At 42.7% G+C, this 22,276-nt stretch overlaps 1 protein-coding gene across 1 annotated transcript in view; it reads right to left on the bottom strand.

The window, feature by feature from the left end:
• Positions 1 to 22,276, bottom strand: part of LOC123757506 (endothelin-converting enzyme-like 1) — a gene marked incomplete in the record, with an annotated part of 321,501 nt that overhangs the window by 44,047 nt on the left and 255,178 nt on the right. The window contains 1 exon segment of the mRNA XM_069329457.1: positions 19,421 to 19,559. Coding sequence (XP_069185558.1) covers positions 19,421 to 19,559 — 139 coding nt within the window.

Raw genomic sequence — 22,276 nt, 5'->3', positions numbered from 1 at the left:
CTGGTGCCCCTAGGAATCACATGAGACAAGCCCATGACATTACTCTAACAAGAGAAATGTTGAACAAGAATACTTGCATAATAGACAAAACCCAAGATTCAAGAAGATTACAAATTCTTGAGGCAATTCACATAAGAATAGAGCGACCTACCATGAACACCCAAATCACGGAACTATTTACTCTACCGACCATGAGAGTAAGGACAAGACAAGAACATATCGATGCCAACACAGAAGACAATGTCCAACATAACAGGCCAATTACACTGGATTAATCTTTGTGTTTAGATAGGAGATGCCTCGTATGGGCCAATAAGCCTTCTGCAGCCCCTATGTTTATCCCTTATGTATCCCCCCATGTTTTCACCTTCATTGTATTATCACCTGACCTAATGCAGGTATAAAATCAACTAGTATTGTAAGATCTGTTCACTTGAGAATGAACCATGGAGGTTCGAAACGTCGTGCAAATTATACAAATAAGTGTAATACACTCTATAGTAAATCACTTCTTTTCTTCACCTTAAAAGTACGAAAATGAGTTTTGGAGAACTCCTATTCCAATTAAGCCCTGATGCTAAGAAAATAGTTAGAGGGATAGAAGCCCTAAACCAGAAAATAATAAATACAGAATATGCTGTCATATTCAATGAAACATGTTTGAAAGAAAACCTGCTGCCAGTATACACCAATATATATATATATATATATATATATATGTCGTACCTAGTAGCCAGAACGCACTTCTCAGCCTACTATGCAAGGCCCGATTTGCCTAATAAGCCAAGTTTCCATGAATTAATTGTTCTTCGACTACCTAACCTAACTTTTTCGGCTACCTAACCTAACCTAACCTATAAAGATAGGTTAGGTTAGGTTAGGTAGGGTTGGTTAGGTTCGGTCATATAACTACGTTAATTTTAACTCCAATAAAAAAAAATTGACCTCATACATAATGAAATGGGTAGCTTTATCATTTCATAAGAAAAAAATTAGAGAAAATATATTAATTCAGGAAAACTTGGCTTATTAGGCAAATTGGGCCTTGCATAGTAGGCTGAGAAGTGCGTTCTGGCTACTAGGTACGACATATATATATATATATATATATATATATATATATATATATATATATATATATATATATATATATATATATATATATATATATATATATACATATATATACATATATATATATATATATATATATATATACATATATATATATATATATATATATATATATATATATATATATATATATATATATATATATATATATATATATATATATATATATATATACAGTGGAACCTCTATTAACGAGTTTTTCCAGTAACGAGCAAGCCACTCGCAGCAAATTTGTCTCTATTGACGAGCTCGTCTCTATTAACGAGTGAAACCACATGGCGCTTCCTAGCGTCTCGCGGGTTCTCGCAAATTCTCGGACGCCTCCGACGCCAGTGTTGTTGTTGTATCTCACACGACAAGCATCCCTCTGGATTTATTTGCGTTTTTCTCTGTTTTTTTGTGATTTGGTGACTGCAATTTGTAACGCACGATGTCGCCAAAGAAGCTGGTTGCTAAAGACAGTGTTGGCAAGGGGAAGAAAGCAACAATTACTGTTGAAGTGAAGAAGGAAATAATAGCAAAGCACGAGCGTGGTGTGCGTGTGGTTGATCTCGTCAGGGAGTATGGCAGGACCTCATCAACGATTTGTACCATTCTGAAGAGGAAGGAACAATTTAAGACGCTTGAGGTGGCTAAAGGAGTTACCAAGGTTAACAAGAAACGTCCACAAATCCTAGAAGAGGTTGAAAAGCTACTGCTAGTCTGGATGAATGAAAGGCATTTGCATGGCGATAGTGTCTCTGAAGCTCTTGTCTGTGCAAAGGCCAAGAAGTTGTATGTGGACCTTGTCAGGAAGACACCAGGTGCGTCGTCTGAAGAGGAGGAGATATTTAAGGCAAGCCGTGGATGGTTTGAGAAATTTAGGAAGAGAAGCGGTATCCACAGTGTTGTGCGACATGGGGAGGCTGCCAGCTCTGATAAAGCTGCTGCTGAGAAATTTGTACCAGAGTTCCAGGAATTTGTTGCTGAAAAGAAGTTCTTGCCCCAACAAGTTTTTAATTGTGACGAGACTGGCCTGTTTTGGAAGAAAATGACGAAGAGGACCTACATCACACAGGAGGAACAATCTTTGCCTGGCCACAAACCGATGAAGGATCGGCTTACTCTCGTCCTCGATGGCAGCACAATTCAAAGAAATATCCGAATTAGTAACTGAGCGTCCACAATGCAGGCCGAGTTGGTAGCGATACTGGTAGCACTCGAAATTATTGACAACACTGAAGTAGACAGCTTAATCACCAAATGTGGTGATCTCACAGATGTTAACAACTACAGACCTATATCAATCCTGCCAAACTTGTCACAAATTTTTGAAAAACTAATCTATAAGCAGCTTTACTCATATCTAGACAAACTCAATATACTTAGCCCTTGCCAATATGGCTTCAGGCCCAAAAAAAGCACTAACGATGCACTTATTAGTATGCTTAACTCGATTCATACAGCTCTTGATAAAAATGAGTTCCCTGTTGGGTTATTTGTGGACCTGCGTAAAGCTTTCGATACTGTCAACCACCAAAACCTTCTTCTTAAATTACATCATTATGGTGTCAGAGGACACTCCCTACAATACCTCAAATCCTACCTTACTGACAGGCTCCAATGTGTTTCTGTGAATAATACAATTTCTCCCACCCTACCCATCAACATTGGTGTTCCCCAGGGCAGCATACTTGGCCCTCTCCTCTTTCTCATCTACATTAATGACCTTCCAAATGCCTCCCAACACCTCAAACCAATCCTATTTGCTGACGACACAACCTTCATTTACTCCAGTCCTGATCCCCTTGCTCTAAATGCCACAGTAAATACTGAGCTAAATAAAGTCCATCTGTGGCTAACTGCCAACAAACTCACCCTTAACATTGACAAAACTTTCTATATTCTCTTTGGCAATAAATCCTCTAATCAAATAAATCTCAAAATAAACAATACCCAAATTTGTAACAAATTAGATGGCAAATTCCTTGGCATTCTCATTGACCACAAGCTGAATTTCCAGGGACACATTCTAAACATATCAAAAAAAGTTTCAAAAACTGTGGGCATTCTTTCTAAGATCAGATATTATGTACCACGCCCTGCCCTGGTGACTCTCTATTACTCCCTTATCTATCCATATCTCAACTATGGTATTTGTGCTTGGGGCTCTACTACCCAAAATCACTTACGTCCTCTAATTACTCAACACAAAGCTGCTATTAGGACAATATCCAATTCTGGCCCCAGACATCACTCGGTACCCCTACTCAAATCCCTGAATATGTTAGACATTAAGTCACTGCACATTCTCTCATGTGTACTATACATATATAAAACGCTAAACTGTAATGCCAATCCTGATCTCAAAAGCTTCATAGAAGGTTGTAACAGAACCCATGAGCACCACACCAGAAATAAATACAGTTTTGATATTCCTAGAGTACGACTTAATCAAACCAGAAATGCTCTACAAATCAAGGGGCCCAGAATGTGGAATGACCTTCCCAACCATGTTAAAGACAGTACCTCTCTCAACCAGTTTAAGTTAAAAACGAAGCTATACCTAATAAATTCCCTGTAACCTACCTTACCCATCTATTGTCAACCCATGTATGTTTTTTTTTTTTTTTTTTTTTTTTTTTTGTTCTTCAAATCAACGCTGTTTTAATGTAATTTTCTGTAATAATTTGTAATTGTATTTGTGCTGTTTTTTCAATAATGTTCCCCCCTCTTTTACCTCTATTTTTATTTGTACTCAACGCATTTTTTTCTTTTTACCCATTAGTTTTAAGCTTTAGTCAGTAGTGTTTTTTCCTGCCCGAAACGCTTTGCGTAATAGTGGCTTTAGGCATTGTATGTACTAGCTCTTATCTATAAAGCCAACAAACTTTGTAGATTCTCTTTATGTATGTACCTTTGCCTAAATAAAAATTATTATTATATTATTATAATTATTTCTGACTCCTTATCCTCACTACGAGCAATAAACAGTTTGCAATCAAGTAATAACGTGCTTGTCTTGGAAGCTAGACGTAGATATGTAAGAATACTTAGCAAGAGGGTAAATATAAAAATGTTGTGGATTCCTTCTCACATTGGCATGCAGGAACATGACAAAGTTGACGCCCTTGCTATGGCTGCAGTAAATAAAGACAGTATTGAATGGAATCTTGAGTTATCAAATAGGTCCCTTAAAAGTGTCATTAGACGAGAACTCCTAGATGGATTTGAAGAAAGTAGAACAGTGCAAACTGGAACTAGTAGGTCCATTGTTCATCACAATGAAATGTGTGAAGTAAAACATGTGTATGGGGCAAGTAACAAAGTCAGTAGACTAACAGATGTTGTCACAGCTCGTATAAGACTTGGCTACAAGTATCTCTGGCAGTTCGGCTTGTATAGGGATCTAGATGAAGTAAAGTGTAAAGTGTGTGGACATAGGCAGGGACACACACTCGAACACTATATCTTGGATTGTTGTAAAATTGAGCCTTTTAGAGATAAGTATAAGCTCACTCTGTATGATATGGCAACCTATCTTATTACCATGGATAAATTACCTGAAATCCTTGCACTGTACCCACATTTTGCTTCCAGTAGATGAACGACATATGAGATTCAGAAACAAGTAGTGTATTGTGAGGACTAATAATAAACAGAAGCTCCCCTATGACTCTGTAATATCTCCATTGGCCAAACTATTATGTATTAACGATAAGACCTACCATTAATGTATGATGACTTACTGTAAATATGTAGCTCTTGTAATAGCACTTTCTCTATAACTAGCTGACATTGTATCTATAAGGTGTGAAGGATTGAAGAAATTGTTTATGTAATAATCTAAGATAAGGTCTGATAAAGACCTTTTGTGCCCTCTGTAATGCTTTTGCGCTACCGCTCACAGGATGAGTATGGGGTGCACAATAAACTAGCCGCCTTCGGCGGCAACAATCAAAAATCAAAATCGTCCTCTGCGCCAATGTAAGTGGCGATTGCAAGGTCAAGCCGCTGCTAGTCTACCACTCAGAAAATCCACTCGTGTTCAAGGCATGTAAAGTGTATAAGGCGCGACTGAATGTGATGTGGAGGTCCAATAAGAAATCCTGGGTCACGCGGATATTCTTCACTGAATGGATCAATGATGTTTTTGGCCCCTCAGTGAGGAAATATCTTGAAGAGAAACAGTTGCCACTCAAGGCCTTGCTTGTGCTTGATAATGCGCCTGCACATCCTCCACAGATGCGAGATGAATTGTATCCTGAAAATCAGTTCATCACCATCAAGTTCCTTCCTCCCAATACCACTCCACTCCTCCAACCTATGGACCAGAAAGTCATTGCAAACTTTAAGAAACTCTACATGAAGGCCTTGTTGGAGAGGTGTGTTGATGTGACCGACAATACAGGGCTGACCCTCAAAGAATTCTGGAAGAACCACTTTAATATCCTGGGTGCCTTACGTTTGATTGATAAGGCCTGGGAAGGAGTGACAAAGAGGACCCTTAACTCTGCTTGGCGTAACCTGTGGCCTGAGGGTGTCCCTGAGCGAGACTTCGAAGGTTTCGGTCCTGCACTTGCATCTGCACCTGTGGAAGACCCGGAAGTGCATCTAGTGGATGATATTGTTGCTCTGGGGCAAACTTTGGGTCTGGAGTTGGATGCTGCTGATGTGCAGGAGTTAGTGGAGGAGCACAGTGAGGAACTCCTGGAACTTCAGAAGGACATTAATCAAGAGGAGGCACAAGAGTTCACATCAGGGGAGGAGGTGATACGAGAGGATGCTGCTGCCTCTTTAAGTGAGATCAGGGAAGTGTTAGGAATGTTTGAAAAGGTTACCGCATTCTTAGAAAAACATCACCCTGATCAAGCAGTGACAACCCGATGTGTGAACATGTTTAATGACAATTTACTGTCTCGTTTTAGGGACATCCTAAAACAAAGACAAAAGGAATTGTCAATAGAAAAGTTCTTTCCGAAAGTAGAGAAACGAAGAGCCAGTGATAGTGAACCACAACCTGGTCCCAGTGGGGTGAAAATCCCAAGAAGAGAGAGCCCACCTGACTCAGAGGTGGATTCTCCTTCCACACCATAACCCCTCTCCTCCTTCCCACCTCCCCATCGTCTCCCTCAAGCCAGCAACGACTCTTCATAAGGTAAAGTAAATGTTAAAACAGTACAACAAAACATTTATAATTACATGTGCAGTATTATATTGACATTAAAAAATGTCATACAAGTATGGATGTTTTTGGGAGTGGAACGGATTAAATTTATTTCCTTTATTTTAAATGGGGAAATTTGTTTCCAAAGACGAGTTTTCCAGGTAACGAGCTTGGTGCCAGAACGGATTAAACTCGTTAATAGAGGTTCCCATATATATATATATATATATATATATATATATATATATATATATATATATATATATATATATATATATATATATATATATATATATATATATATGTCGTACCTAGTAGCCAGAACTCACTTTTCAGCCTACTATTCAAGGCCCGATTTGCCTAATAAGCCAAGTTTTCCTGAATTAATATATTTACTATAATTTTTTTCTTATGAAATGATAAAGCAACCCTTTTCTCTATGTATGAGGTCAATTTTTTTTTATTGGAGTTAAAATTAACGTAGATATATGACCGAACCTAACCAACCCTACCTAACCTAACCTAACCTATATTTATAGGTAAGGTTAGGTTAGGTAGCCAAAAAAAGCTAGGTTAGGTTAGGTTAGGTTAGGTTAGGTAGGTTAGGTAGACGAAAAAACATTAATTCATGAAAACTTGGCTTATTAGGCAAATCGGGCCTTGAATAGTTGGCTGAGAAGTGCGTTCTGGCTATTAGGTACGACATATATATATATATATGTATATATACATGGTTGAAAGAGGATACTACTCAACTCTTTAACATGCCTAACTACTCAGCAATTCACAACTGTCGTCAACTTCAGAGAGGTGGTGGCACTGCTCTTTACTACCACCAAGAACTAACATGCTTAAAAGAAATTAGAACTAGAGACTGCTATGGGGAGTATACCTTCGCCAGCTTCAGAGTCAAGGGTGCCGAGTCTGTCCTGTCTGTGGGTGCAGTCTATAGAATTCCCAACACTGATGTGTCTGTATTCAACTCAAACCTTAGAAATCTAATACTTGATAACAGACTGAACAAAAACCACCTAATTATCGCAGGGGACTTTAATATTGACCTCTGCGAGCCAGAACACCCTACTGCTGTTAGCTTCCTCAACTGTATGAATTCCTGCCTCCTCATACCCTTAATCACTAGACCTACTAGAATCACTGATAGCACTGCCACGACTCTAGATCACATCTGGACCAACATAACCTCTCCGCTTACTTCAGGTATAATCACCGATAGCACTACAGACCACTACCCCACATTTCTCTTAACTAACATTAGCAAACCACCTCTAGAAACAAGGGAGTTAAGCTTTAGGCTGCACAATGAAACTGCTATAAACAATTTTATAACTGCTGCTGATAATGTCAACTGGGAGTCCGAGTTAGGTAACATAGGGGACATCAACCTAGCAGTGCAATCTTTTCTACAAACAACTCTTAGCCTTTATAACACCCACTGTCCTAGGCTTACAAAACAAGTCACAAGCAAAAGGCTTAGCAATCCTTGGCTTACAAAGGGAATACTGAAATCCATTAACAAAAAACACGACCTTGAGAAGAAGTATAGGTTAGGAATTGTCTCCAAAGAATTCTCAAAGAATTACTCATTATTGCTAACTAAGATAATTAGACGAGCCAAAACTAATTACTACGAAGATAAATTTACTCAAATAAAGAGCAACATTAAACAAACTTGGAGCACAATTTCACAAATATTGGGATCAAAGAAATCTTTAAATAACAAACCGACTCTCCTGTCTAATAACGATGGTCAGCTTTCAGCCTCTGATTCTGCTATTGAGTTCAATAGGTTCTTCTCTTCCATTGGTTCATCCCTTGCAAATGATATTCCATCTTCCAGTACTGACATTAAGGACTATCTTACAGGTAACTATCCACAGTCTCTGTACCTAAAGCCTATTAACTCCACTGACGTCAATGAGATAATCCTTTCCCTTAAAACCAAGTCTGGTGCCCTTGAGGAGATACCAACTTTAATTTACAAAAAAGCCTCCAGATCTTTAGCCCCTGCTATTGCTTTGCTCTTCAACAAGTCACTTGAACTCCAAACCTTTCCAGATATTCTAAAAAAAGCGAGAGTAACGCCTGTCCACAAATGTGGTGACCCCACAGATGTTAACAACTACAGACCTATATCAATCCTGCTAAACTTGTCAAAAATTGTTGAAAAACTTATATACAAGCAGCTTTACTCATATCTAGCCAAACTCAATATACTTAGCCCTTGCCAATATGGCTTCAGACCCAAAAAAAGCACTAACGATGCACTTATTAGTATGCTTAACTCGATTCATACAGCTCTTGATAAAAAGGAGCTCCCTGTTGGGTTATTTGTGGACCTGCGTAAAGCTTTTGATACTGTCAACCACCATAACCTTCTTCTTAAATTACATCATTATGGAGTCAGAGGACACTCCCTACAATACCTCGAGTCCTACCTTACTGACAGGCTCCAATATGTTTCTGTGAATAATACAATTTCTCCCACCCTACCCATCAACATTGGTGTTCCTCAGGGCAGCATACTTGGCCCTCTCCTCTTTCTCATCTACATTAATGACCTTCCAAATGCCTCCCAACACCTCAAACCAATTCTATTTGCTGACGACACAACCTTCATTTACTCCAGTCCTGACCCTCTTGCTCTAAATGCCACAGTAAATACTGAGCTAAATAAAGTCCATCTTTGGCTAACTGCCAACAAACTCACCCTTAACATTGACAAAACCTTCTATATTCTGTTTGGCAATAAATCCTCTAGTCTTATAAATCTCAAAATAAACAATACCCAAATTTGTAACAAATTAGATGGCAAATTCCTTGGCATTCTCATTGACCACAAGCTGAATTTCCAGGGACACATTCTAAATATATCAAAAAAAGTTTCAAAAACCGTGGGCATTCTTTCTAAGATCAGATATTATGTACCACGCCCTGCTCTGGTGACTCTCTATTACTCCCTTATCTATCCTTATCTCAACTATGGTATTTGTGCTTGGGGTTCTACTACCCAAAATCACTTACGTCCTCTAATTACCCAACACAAAGCCGCTATTAGAACAATATCCAACTCTGGCCCCAGACATCACTCGGTACCCCTACTCAAATCTCTTAATATGTTAGATATTAAGTCACTGCACATTCTCTCATGTGTATTATACATATATAAAACGCTAAACTATAATGCCAATCCTGATCTTAAAAGCTTCATAGAAGGTTGTAACAGAACCCATGAGCACCACACCAGAAATAAATACAGTTTTGATATTCCTAGAGTACGTCTTAATCAAACTAGAAATGCTCTGCAAATCAAGGGGCCCAGAATGTGGAATGACCTTCCCAACCATGTTAAAGACTGTACCTCTCTCAACCAGTTTAAGATAAAAACTAAACACTACCTAATAAATTCCCTGTAATCTACTTCACTCCTCTATTGTCAACCCATGTCTGTTATTTTCTTTTTTTTTTTTCTTTTTTTTTAATCAACACTGTTTGTCAACCTATTGTATTTGTGCTGCTTTTTCAGTCATGTTCCCCCTTTTTTTTTTTATCTTTATTTGTATTTGTTCTCAACATCTTTTATTCTTTATGCTCAATTAGTATTAAGTTCTAGATATTAATGTTTTTCTTGCCCGAAACGCATTGCGTAATAGTGGCTTTAGGCATTGTATGTACTAGCTCTATCTATATATCAATCCATTAATGTAACATCACTTGTATGTATATACCTTACCTGAATAAACATCTGAATCTGAATCTGAATCTGAATATATATATATGTCGTACCTAGTAGCCAGAACTCACTTTTCAGCCTACAATGCAAGGCCCGATTTGCCTAATAAGCCAAGTTTTCATGAATTAATATATTTTCTCTAATTTTTTTCTTATGAAATGATAAAGCAACCCATTTCATTATATAAGAGGTCAATTTTTTTTTATTGGAGTTAAAATTAACGTAGATATATGACTGAACCTAACCAACCCTACCTAACCTATCTTTATAGGTTAGGTTAGGTTAGGTAGCCGAAAAAGTTAGGTTAGGTTAGGTAGGTTAGGTAGTCGAAATGCAGTTAATTCATGAAAACTTGGGTTATTAGGCAAATCGGGCCTTGCATAGTAGGCTCAGAAGTGAGTTCTGGCTACTAGGTACGACATATATATATATATATATATGTATATATATATATGTATATATATAATATATATATGTATATATATATATATATATATATATATATATATGTCGTACCTAGTAGCCAGAACGCACTTCTCAGCCTACTATGCAAGGCCCGATTTGCCTAATAAGCCAAGTTTTCATGAATTAATTGTTTTTCGACTACCTAACCTACCTAACCTAACCTAACCTGACTTTTTAGGCTATCTAACCTAACCTAACCTATAAAGATAGGTTAGGTTAGGTTAGGTAGGGTTGGTTAGGTTCGGTCATATATCTACGTTAATATTAACTCCAATAAAAAAAGGTTGACCTCATACATAATGAAATGTGTAGCTTTATCATTTCATAAGAAAAAAAATAGAGAAAATATAATAATTCAGGAAAACTTGGCTTATTAGGCAAATTGGGCCTTGCATAGTAGGCTGAGAAGTGCGTTCTGGCTACTAGGTACGACATATATATATATATATATATATATATATATATATATATATATATATATATATATATATATATGTATATATGTCGTACCTAGTAGCCAGAACGCACTTCTCAGCCTACTATGCAAGGCCCGATTTGCCTAATAAGCCAAGTTTTCCTGAATTAATATATTTTCTCTAATTTTTTTCTTATGAAATGATAAAGCTACCCGTTTCATTATGTATGAGGTCAATTTTTTCTTATTAGAGTTAAAATTAACGTAGATATATGACCGAACCTAACCAACCCTACCTAACCTAACCTATCTTTATAGGTTAGGTTTGGTTAGGTAGTGGAAAAAGTTAGGTTAGGTTAGGTTAGGTAGGTTAGGTAGTCGAAAAACAATTAATTCATGAAAACTTGGCTTATTAGGCAAATCGGGCCTTGCATAGTAGGCTGAGAAGTGAGTTCTGGCTACTAGGTACGACATATATATATATATATATATATATATATATATATATATATATATATATATATATATATATATATATATATATATATATATATATATATATATGTATACATATATATATATATACATACATATATATACATACATACATATACATACATACATATATATACATACATATATATACATATATACATATATATATATATACATACATACATACATACATACATACATACATACATACATACATACATACATACATATATATACATACATACATATATATACATACATACATATATATACATACATACATATATATACATACATACATATATATACATACATACATATATATACATGCATACATATGTATACATACATACATATGTATACATACATACATATATATACATACATATATATACATACATACATATATATACATACATACATATATATACATACATACATATACATACATATACATACATACATATATACATACATACATATATATATATACATACAAACATATATATATATACATACATACATATATTATTAAATATGACCGAAAAAGTAAGATTAATAATTCTAACACGAATTTTCTCGATCTTTCGTACATTTCTCTTCACTGTTGGTGGTAATTCAAAAATCAATTCTCCAAAATTCATTTTTATTTCTAGTCTGACGCGACACTTGAGCGCGTTTCGAAAAACTTATTACATTTTCAAAGACTTTAGTTTACACATACACAACTGAATAGAACTTACACATCTCCGATTTGTTTATATCTACATTTGAGTGAGGTGGATGGGGTGAGGTGGTATTAATAGGGTATTAATTTCATCAACACAAGACAGAACACGAAACAATGGGTATTGAATGGAAGTGATTGTAGAAAGCCTATTGGTCCATATTTCTTGATGCTTCTATATTGGAGCGGAGTCTTGAGGTGGGTAGAATATAGTTGTGCATTAATTGGCTGTTGATTGCTGGTGTTGACTTTTTAATGTGTAGTGCCTCAAAACCCCGCCTGGGTTTTTCTTCCCTCTGAGCGGGGCTTATTGTTACAAGGAGTGGAGTTTTCTTTTCCCCCCTCTGCGTACGAGTTGGATTTGGTGTCGGCCCCTCCCCGGGTTCAGTTCCGCATTCCCCCAGGTACGTCGGTTCCGTCCTTCCGGAGATTTTCGGCTTATCGCATCCAACCTGGTGTGGTGCGAGCGGCCTTTGCAGCTTACCTCCTGCGTGACCCGAATTATGCCTCGGAAATGGATCCGTCCGAATTTAGGTTTGGGACTTCGTTCCCTTTCTGGCTCCGTTACGAGGTTCCGGAGTCATCCTGGCTAGCAGACTGCCCCTTATTTGTTCTGGATTCCTGGCATTCCTTCTGTCGTTCCCGCACGCTGGAGTGGCGGGAAGCTTCCACAGTGCTTCAGGTTTTCCTGGGGGGCGAGCTTGAGTACTTGAATGAGTGCTTGTTTGCCCCTGCCCTTTCCCGCGATGTGGGCGTTATTCAGCTCCATGTGCAAGTTCCCTCCCTTTCAGCGGCTCTCGTTGCGGAGGACTTGCGCGCTCGGGGCCTTTTGGCTTCGGCCTTGCGGTTCTTTTCCCTCCTGGAGCTGTCTTCAGATTGGCTCGTGGAGGATGTGAGGACGCTTGGGTCCGTCCCGGGGTCCAGCACTTTGTCCTCGGCTGTGCGTTCGTCGGCTGCCTTGTTGAAGCTGTTCACGCCGATTTTGCGGGATGCGGTTTCCCTGTTTTATACTTCTCATCTCGCGTGTCGGTAGACGGTGCTGGGTTCCTATGTGGAATCTGCTTGGGCTCTGGCTCTTAGGCGTTCTTCACCTTTTTGTCCTCTTCTGTTTGAGGAGTCGGCCGTGGCGCAGTTTATTCAGGCTGCGTCGGCGGCTTGTCATCCGATGTCGGACTTGTTGGTTTTCCGGGGGTCCCGGGGTGGGTCTTCCCGGAAAGGTTGTGCCAGGGCTCGGGGTTCCTCTCGTCGTGGTAGGCCTCTGGTGTCAGGTTCGGGGTTGGCTCCTCCTGTGGACCCTCCCTCGTCTGGTCGGTGCGGTGTTCTGGGTCTCGTAAGGGTCGCCGGCCCTTTCGCGGTTTGCCCCCTTGACGGAGCGATGGGGGGGCGGCTTGCACTGTTCGCCCGCGCCTGGTCCCACGATTCGTGGGCCTTTCGGGTCGTGTCTCGCGGCCTACGGTGGCGTTGGGTGGCCCCTCCCCCCTTTGGGGGGTCGGGGCTGGCGGGGCAGGTTTCTTCCCCTGCGCTCTGTCGAGTCGTCTTGGAGTGGGTATGCTTGGGCGTCGTCGAAACGACGTCGTCCCTCAGATGGGTTTCCCGTCTGTTTCCAGTTCCGAAACGGGACTGCGCGGACCTGTGGTTCATTCTGGACTTGCCCCATCTGAACCCCTGGGTTCATTGTCCCTCCTTTCGGATGACTACGCTGTCTCAGGTTCTACTCCTCTTGGAGCCGGGAGCTTGGATGGCGTCCCTGGACCTCCAGGACGCTTATTGGCATGTCCCGATTCATCCACGATTCAGGGACTGGCTCGGTTTTGTGGTGGGGTGTCTGAGTTGCCGCTTTCGTTGTCTCCCGTTCGGGTTGAACCTGGCACCTCGCGTGTTCACGCGCCTTACACGGGTTGTGGTGGCTCGTTTGCGTCTCCTAGGTGTTCGGGTGTTGGCCTACCTCGACGACTGGCTGGTTTGGGCTCCCAGCCAGTCAGCTTGCTTGCTAGCCAGGGATTTGGTTCTTTCCCAGCTCGCCGAGATCGGGTTCTTGGTGAACTGGAGGAAGTCCCATCTGGTTCCCTCTTAGGTTCGGACTTGGCTGGGTCTCGTTTGGGACTCTCGAACCGCCTCCTTGTCTCTCCCTCTGGAGTCTCTCCTGCGGCTGCGGTACCGCCTTCGTCTGTTTCTGGAGGGTCCTCGGGTCACCCGGCGGTTGCTCGAGGGGCTGTGCGGGAGCCTGAACTTCGCAATGGTGGTCTACCCGCCGGGTCGAGTTTGGCTTCGACGGCTGTTCTGGTTCCTTCGGGGTTTCCCCTTCCGCCTCTCTCGCAATCACAGAGTTCGACCCCCGGGGGCCTTGCGTCGGTTGCTGCGTCACCGGCTTCCTCTTCGGGTTTTTCGGGGTTCAGTGCCTTGGCACCTACCCGAGCCCTCACTCGATGTGTACACGGATGCGTCATCTCTCAGCTGGGGTTTTGTGACCAGTGCTCACCAGGCCGGCCAGGGGCGTTGGGATCTGTCCTTCCGTCGAGCTCACAGCACGGTGCGGGAGTTCGCGGCAGTGTGGTTTGCTCTGGGGAGGATTCGGGTGGCCTGCGGATCGACGATTCGGCTCCATTCGGACTGCTCTCCGGTGGTTCATTGCTTGAACCGTGGGGGTTCGATGGGGTCCTTGTTTCTTTGGGGTTGGTCGCTTCGGGTGACTCGTCTGCTGAGTTCTCGGGGTTTGACTCTCCTGGCGGTTCACGTACGGGGCGTGTCCAACGTCTTGGCCGATGCCCTGTCTCGCTTCGTTCCCCTCTCCACGGAGTGGACGGTCGACGACGAGTCCTTCCGTTGGCTTTGCCAGACGTTCGGGCGCCCCGAGGTTGACCTCTTCGCGTCGGCGTGGTCGCGGCGTCTTCCCGTTTATGCAGCGCCCTTCCCCGATTGTGAGGCCGTCGGGGTCGATGCCTTTCGGCTAGACTGGTCGAGGTGGGGGTTCCTGTACCTCTTGTCCCTGGTTCGGCTGTTGCTCCAGGTCCTGACTCGCTTAGAGACTTACCAGGGGAGAGTTGTCCTTCTGGTCCCTTGGTGGCTGGCCCAGCCTTGGTTTCAGGCGCTGGTTGCTCGATGTCCGTACCCAAGGGTTTTCTCGCGGCTCCGCCTTTTTCAGCAGATCGGGCCAGTGCGTCACGTGGCTGGTTCGATCTTCTCGAGTCTTTGCGTATGGGTTTTTTGACTCGAGTATATCATCATCTCTATGGTGATCAGGTGGCCTCTTTGTTGGTGTCCCACCTGAGGGTTTCTTCTCGGCGGCAGTATGAAGTTTCCTGGCGGTCCTTCCGTTTCTTTTTGCGTCTTCGTCGTGTTAGTTCCTTGTCTGTTCGGGTGGTCTTGTCCTTCCTCTCGTGGTTGTTTCAGGACTGTCATCTTATGCCTAACACTGTCGCCTCATATCGTGCGGCGCTGGTGGAGCCGCTTCAGATTGCTTTCGGTATCGATGTTACGCTGCGCCGTTTCGCAAGCTGTCTCATGCGTTGTTTCACCTCCGGCCTGCTAATGCGTCGCCTGAGCCATCCTGGTCTTTGGACACAGTGCTCGCTTTCCTTTCGTCTCCTCATTTCGTTGTGGCCCCTTCGGTCCAGGATTGTTTTACCAAGGCACTTTTCTTGTTGGCTTTGGCCTCTGGGGGTCGGGTAGGGGAGCTTCATGCTCTCCTCCGGCGCAGGGGTTTCTGCTCTTTTGGTCATGGTGATTGTTTTGTTCGTTTGCAGCCATCTTCTTTTCTGGCGAAGAATGAGACTGCTGCGTTCCGGAGGGGTCCATGGGTGGCTGATGTTTGGTTGGTCAGGCCGGGGGTGCATCATGTTTTGTGTCCGGTTGCAGCGCTTCGCCGTTATTTGCGCGCCACGGCTTCTGTGTCCGGGGACGCGCTGTGGGTTGATCCGGTTTCCCTTCTTCCCTGTTCGCGGGTTCGGGTCTCCCAGGTCGTCCGCAGGGTTATTAAGTCCAGCCAGCCTGTGGTCTATCCCCGTGCCCATGACGTTCGTAAGTTCGCGGCTCTTGTTGCCGTCTTTGGGAATATGTCTTGGTCTGATATTCGGGCACGGGGATTTTGGCGGTCGAACAGGGTCCTGGCTGCTCGTTACCTTGTGAATGTCCCTGGGGCCCCGTCGAGCCTGTGTTGCTTTGGGTCGGCGGTTGCAGCCAGTTGTCTCGGCTTCGAGTTGAGGAGTGAGCGACGACCGCCTCCCGGGTAAGTCCCTCTTTTTCCATCTGTGGGTAGTTAGCTCCTGGGAGCCGACGGGGCTCCCCCCAGAAAACCAGCGTTGAATGTAATGAAACGCCATTTTCTGGGTGAGTCCCGGAGGCTCCCCGGCATCCCTCCCTCCCTCCAGTTGGCGGTTTTTCGCGTTTTTGACATCCAGCCTCAAGAACTGAGGTGTGGGTAGCCGGCGTGGGGGTCTGGGGTTTTCCCTTTCCCCTCCCGGGGAGGGGGGAGCTGCGCAGACAGTGGCGCGGCGGTGTGTGACGTCACACTAGTTTGCTTCTTTTCGGTTGGGGAGTTCTATCTACTAGTTCGGCTTTTGGTAGCAATTTTAACCAGAATAGGGGTTTGTTTTGAGGCGCTTACCTTTCTGGGTGCCTGTTCCGGTCGATGGCAGACATAGAATGCTTCCAACCACATGGGGGCTTCTATAGGCCATTGCTCCCCTTGCCTCTCTGAGGGGGCCCGGTTCTGGCCGTGGTCCCCGGTAGGCCTAAGAACTCCATACACATGACTGATGCCAAAGTCTGACATTAGCATATCAGCCTGGGATAGCTCCGGGGAGCTTCCGGAACTCACCCAGAAAATGGCGTTTCATTACATTCAACGCTGGTTTTTTTGCCAGACTTCCCGACCCTATTGCAGATAAAATATGCCACCTACGATTTTTTTGTTATTTTTTTCCGTGATCAGGGAACAAAAATGAACACTTTTATAAGATGAAAGAATTTTTTTTTTTTTTTTTTTTTTTTGCACCTGTAGCCATAAAAGCCATTTGGACCCTTCGCGGTTTGAGGGTTAAGGCACCAAACTCCCCTCCCCCCGGTAAACCTGCAGAACGGTAGACGTTTCTCGCCACTCAAATGCCATGCCATGCCCCCAACGAAAAGAAAGAGCAGTCAACCAGTCAGGAAGACTCAGGAACCCCCAAATGCACCCAATACGGGGAAGATGAACGAAACTCAAAACAGGACGGATCCATAATAGAGGAGGAATCCGGGTCTTGTAGGAGGTATGCAGCAAGAGTCTCCCGAGCATCCCGCGCAAAGAACGTGAGGCAGAAAACATACAAAGGTACCCAAAGAGGCCCAGAAACAAACCCAGGGAGGAGCCGAACCCAAATCATACTCATACAGGGAAGGTGGGGTAAGAAAACCCCTCCACCTGCAACAACAAGCCCCACAAAGAGGGCACTACCACTCAAGTGGGGTCAAAGAGGGCTCAAGGGCCCCAGGTCGACTCCTCCCCAGCCCCGGAGATCCTTCAATTCAGGACCCGGGGCAGAGCAGTCCTACAAACCCTCTATCCCTGAAGAAAAGGCAGAGTCCAGGGGAAAAGCTGACAACAAGGGGGTGGGACCCAGAAGCTCTGGCAGGAGGAACCAGCTCGAATTCTTCTGTTCCCCAACCCGAATGTGGCAGCCCCCCAAGCTGTCAGAGTCTCATTACCAACTAAACCCTGCTCCAACTCCGAAACCCTCAGACGTTTGAGAGCTGGAAGCAGGGAGGAAGGTGCAGGATGAACAACAGTGAAAGGACCAGGGAGCACAGACTGAACCAAAGTCGAAGCGACTAATGTTCCCAGGTCCGGGGTCCCTATAATGAAAATGGGGCAGCCATGGGGAATCCGGGTGGGAAACCAACCTAGCGTGTTGCAGCAACCTAAACCAAGCATACAATGTTGCTGCTGCCTGTAACCTAACAGTAAAGTCATCAGAATAATACTGGAGAACAAGCAGAGAACATGATTCGCAACACTTCGAGTTAAAGGTGTCTTTGACCCAACAGGCAGCATGACTGAGGCAAAAAGAGGTGACTGTCACCCTGAGACAAGACCACACAGCTATCTTTGAACCCGCACAAGACGGGGTGGAACTTGAAAAACGCATCCAGTGGTCCACCGAGCCCCGACAGGGTTTTCCAGGGCCCGTAGGCCGACTGCTATGGGAAGCCTGGGCAAGATGTTGCTAACCGGTTAATACCCAAAGCTAACAAGGGAGAGAGCAAAACACTGAAACCCCTGCAACGTGTACAATCATGGGGGCCTAGCAGAGGGCCACCAAAATATTATAAGTGGAACAATAGCCACCCCAGGCAGACCCCCACCAGGCAAGAAAAACAAAAACAAAAGAAAAACCCCGCAAAAATACAATGTCCCCAGAGGAAACAGGAACCGGCTGCCACATAAGTAGGCAGGCAGCACAAATCCTTGATGCCCTAACCAGCATGATACCACTCCCTACCCAGGGCCAAACAAGGGCCATAAAACCTCAGCTGGCCCCAAGGGAAGGGTAAATGTTGAGCAGCAAGAACCCTCATCGGAAATGATTTCCCGAACACACCAGGGAAGAGAACACTAACATGCAAGGGCAGTACTCACAGGGCACCTAGGAATGGAAGCCCATAAGCTCATGCAGCCCCGGCACTGGTGAGAACACCTGACCACCACACACAACAACACTACAGAGGTTGCATGAAAGTTTCCAAACACTGCTTTGGAAACCGAGGCCAGAGAACACGTCCACCCTGGACCACATTAGCTAACAAACTGGATGGCTGAGTAGCTGGCGCAGGGAGGGGAGGACTGCGGTCGAGCTGCGTGGCAGTGGAGTGTGACTTTTGCTTGTTTTCCTGGATTGGAGGGAGGTCTACCTCTCTGTTCAGTTTTTAGTTGTAAATTTCTTACCATGTGGGGTTTGTTATGTTATGCCTATCTTTCTGGGTGCCTAACCCCGGTTGATGGCAGATAAGGAAAAACCCCAACCACAGGGGGGTTTTCCAGGGCCATTGCTCCCTGCAACCTCTCTGAAGGGGCCAGGTTCTGGCTCGTGGTCTCAGGTAGGTTGAACTCCATGGACTAACGCCCCGGTCTAATATCTCACACATTAGCCCAACAACTCCAAGGAGCAGTAGGGTCTTTCCCCTCAGAAAATATAATTCTTTCCTATGTAATGCAGTCTAAGTTTATGGCTATCATATCTATTTTAGAAAATATCATTGTTCAAAAAATTTATTTTCAACAGAAAAGATAATGGATGAATCAAAAGGTACCTGGTATGTTTGTCGCACAGCATCAACCTCTGAAGCTGTATCAGATGCAGTTCTGTCTACAACAGCATCTGTTTCTATAGCCAAATCCATTGTTGCAGAAGCTATGCAGTCAGCCATCCCACGTAGGTTGTCTAGTGACCTGCTCGACAATATTCAGTTTAATTAATGCAAGATAAATTATACATTCAATAATTATTAAAAATTACTCACTCTAGTAGTTTTCCTAATTGAATATTTGTTACTCTTAATCAACTATCACAAATGACAAGATTTTTTAACATTCCATTTATAACAAAATAATTCCTGCTGTTATGGATAGGAAGCCTGTACTTGGGCCTATATCTTTACCTGTAGAAGGACCTATATCTAGGTTCTTCTAGGCCAACTGCTAACCTTCGTCAAGAAGCAAACCACAAGACTTGTCTAACTCCTGGATACCTATTTTACTGCTAGCTGAACAGACGCATCACATGAAAGGAAACAGGCGCAACCATTTCTGTCCTGCCCAGGTATTGAGTGCAAGTCGCTCAATTGTGAGCCAAGGACATTTATTTATACATAAGAACATTTATATAATACTTTATTTTGTAATAAGAGTTAGGTGATTAGTTTAAGTGGTGCAGTCTTGCAACACTTAATGCTCAACAGAACTAATTTCATAGGCTGTCTCCCTCTCACACATGCACACATTAAGAAGACACAGCCAAGAAAACTGAAAACATTTATAACAGAAATTGATGAAAAAAATTAAATAATGAATGAAGAATGGAAAATGTTAATACTGAATGTATATACATGTGTGTTCTTACTTGTTCCAACCGTCTACCACTATTTGCAAAGGTGAACTTTTTTTTTTTTCAGCAACTTTGTCAACCTTAGTTTGAACCTATGTCATCATCTTGAAGTTGCAGTTTTCAAAAATTATTCCTTGTCAGTTTTGTCAATTCCCATTACTATTTTGTACATAGTGATTGTATTGCCTTTTTCTTCTATCTTCTAGCTTTGGTATATTTAATGCTTCTATCTTCTAGCTTTGGTATATTAAATGCTTCTATCTTCTAGCTTTGGTATATTTAATGCTTCTATCTTCTAGCTTTGGTATATTTAACGCCTCTTAACCTCTCCTTGTAGCTTGTTTTTCAGTTCTGGAAGCCATTTGGTTGTACGTGTTTGCACCTTTTCTAGTTTAATGATATGCTTCTTAACACTTTCGCGCTGTGGGCGAGCGAGCGCTCCACTATCCCGAGTGATTTTGAACGTTTTACGGGAGTGCGCAGTAATACTGAAAAGTGTATACTCTTTTCAACTTTGTCACCTTAATTCTCGTCCTAGTTTTTTCAATTTTATATCAATGTGTTTGCAATAGAATGCTCTACAGGACTAAAAGCATATAAACTTCAAAAGCCTGGCTTACCACCCGCTGCAAACAGAAAAAGTGAGAGCGAGTTACCCAGGAGCGCGCAAGAGCGATAAAATGTGTACACTCTTTTCACTTTGGTCACCTCAATTTTCGTCCTAGGTCTTTCATTTTGGTATCAATGGGTTTGCAATAGAATTCTCTAGAGGAGTAGAGTATATGCATATAAAATAAAAAACCAAGTCATGCTCCACCCATGGACAAGATGAATGCAGGCCACGCCGTTACCCATGAGGGAGCGCCCAGTCGCCCACCCGCTACGCTCCCAATTCCCGCCAACAAATGTTTAGTATTTTTTCCCGGTTGCTAACATCAAATTCCGTGTTACAGCGCTCATTTTGATATGAAATTGTTCCTAATAGAATGCTTTAGATGGATATATGCATATAAGGGCAAATTGAAGAACAATATTGTCAATACAATATGATAAAGTATAAACAACAATATAAAATATATAAAAAGCTAAAACTTTTTGTACTTACCAATCCAGTGTTGTTTGTGGAGCATGACATGGGTTGAACATTAGTTTTATCCACTCCATCTGCTCCAGGAAAATGTTTCCTGAAGGGTCAACCCATGTTTTTTATAGGTGGAGTGGATGGTGGGCAAGCATTACTGCTTATCAGCCCAGAATTGTTTCTTGCGATGGTATTTGCTGTAGCATTGGTCAGGACACAGTGGCACATCATTGTGTGTCCAGGACACACAATGGCAAGGTATAAGTGCAAGACACAGTTTTGCACTTATACCTTGTGTCCCTCCTGATACCAGACAGTTTACAAACACGACACCTCAGACGCTTCTGTATCTTTACTTTGGTATGGGACAAGTGTCTATTCAAACGTTCTGGATTATCCACAATACTGGGTTTTTTCCTACCAGAAGCACCACTAGGGACAATCAGACTCTCGTCTTCTGACTCTGATGATGAAGGTACAGCTACAGGCGAAGTGAATAGTGGCCGCCTCACACCTGATGGTCCTGGTGTTGCTGGTCTGGGTGTTGATGGTCTGGGTACTGCAACATTGGCTCCATCATCATTGGCATTTACATCAGCAGAATGTGGGATGTCATCATTTTCCTGAGGCCCATTTACTAGGATGAAATAACAGTAGTGACATGATGGCTACTTCGTGAAAATGAAGTAATATTAGTTTCTTTCTATCTGTTGTGTAGTATTTGTACAACACATATGCATTGTGGATAGCCATTTGCAAAAATAGAACATCATTTTCTTTGTCCATTTGTGAGTTTTCCTTGTGAAATGATAATATTTGACCATTTGGTCAAAGTGATCAACACCTTTCCTGTTTGTGTTGTAGTCACAGATTGCATTTGCCTTGTTGACAGTGACCTGTCGCACTGAAGATGTTCCATCGGATTTCCTCACTTTTCCTTCGTTGCACTCGTTGAGTATCTTCATTGTGGCAAGTTGTGAT

The sequence above is a fragment of the Procambarus clarkii genome, chromosome 22 (genome assembly GCF_040958095.1).
Source record: "Procambarus clarkii isolate CNS0578487 chromosome 22, FALCON_Pclarkii_2.0, whole genome shotgun sequence".
Taxonomy (NCBI): domain Eukaryota; kingdom Metazoa; phylum Arthropoda; class Malacostraca; order Decapoda; family Cambaridae; genus Procambarus; species Procambarus clarkii.
This window is presented reverse-complemented; position numbering and strand designations above follow the sequence as displayed.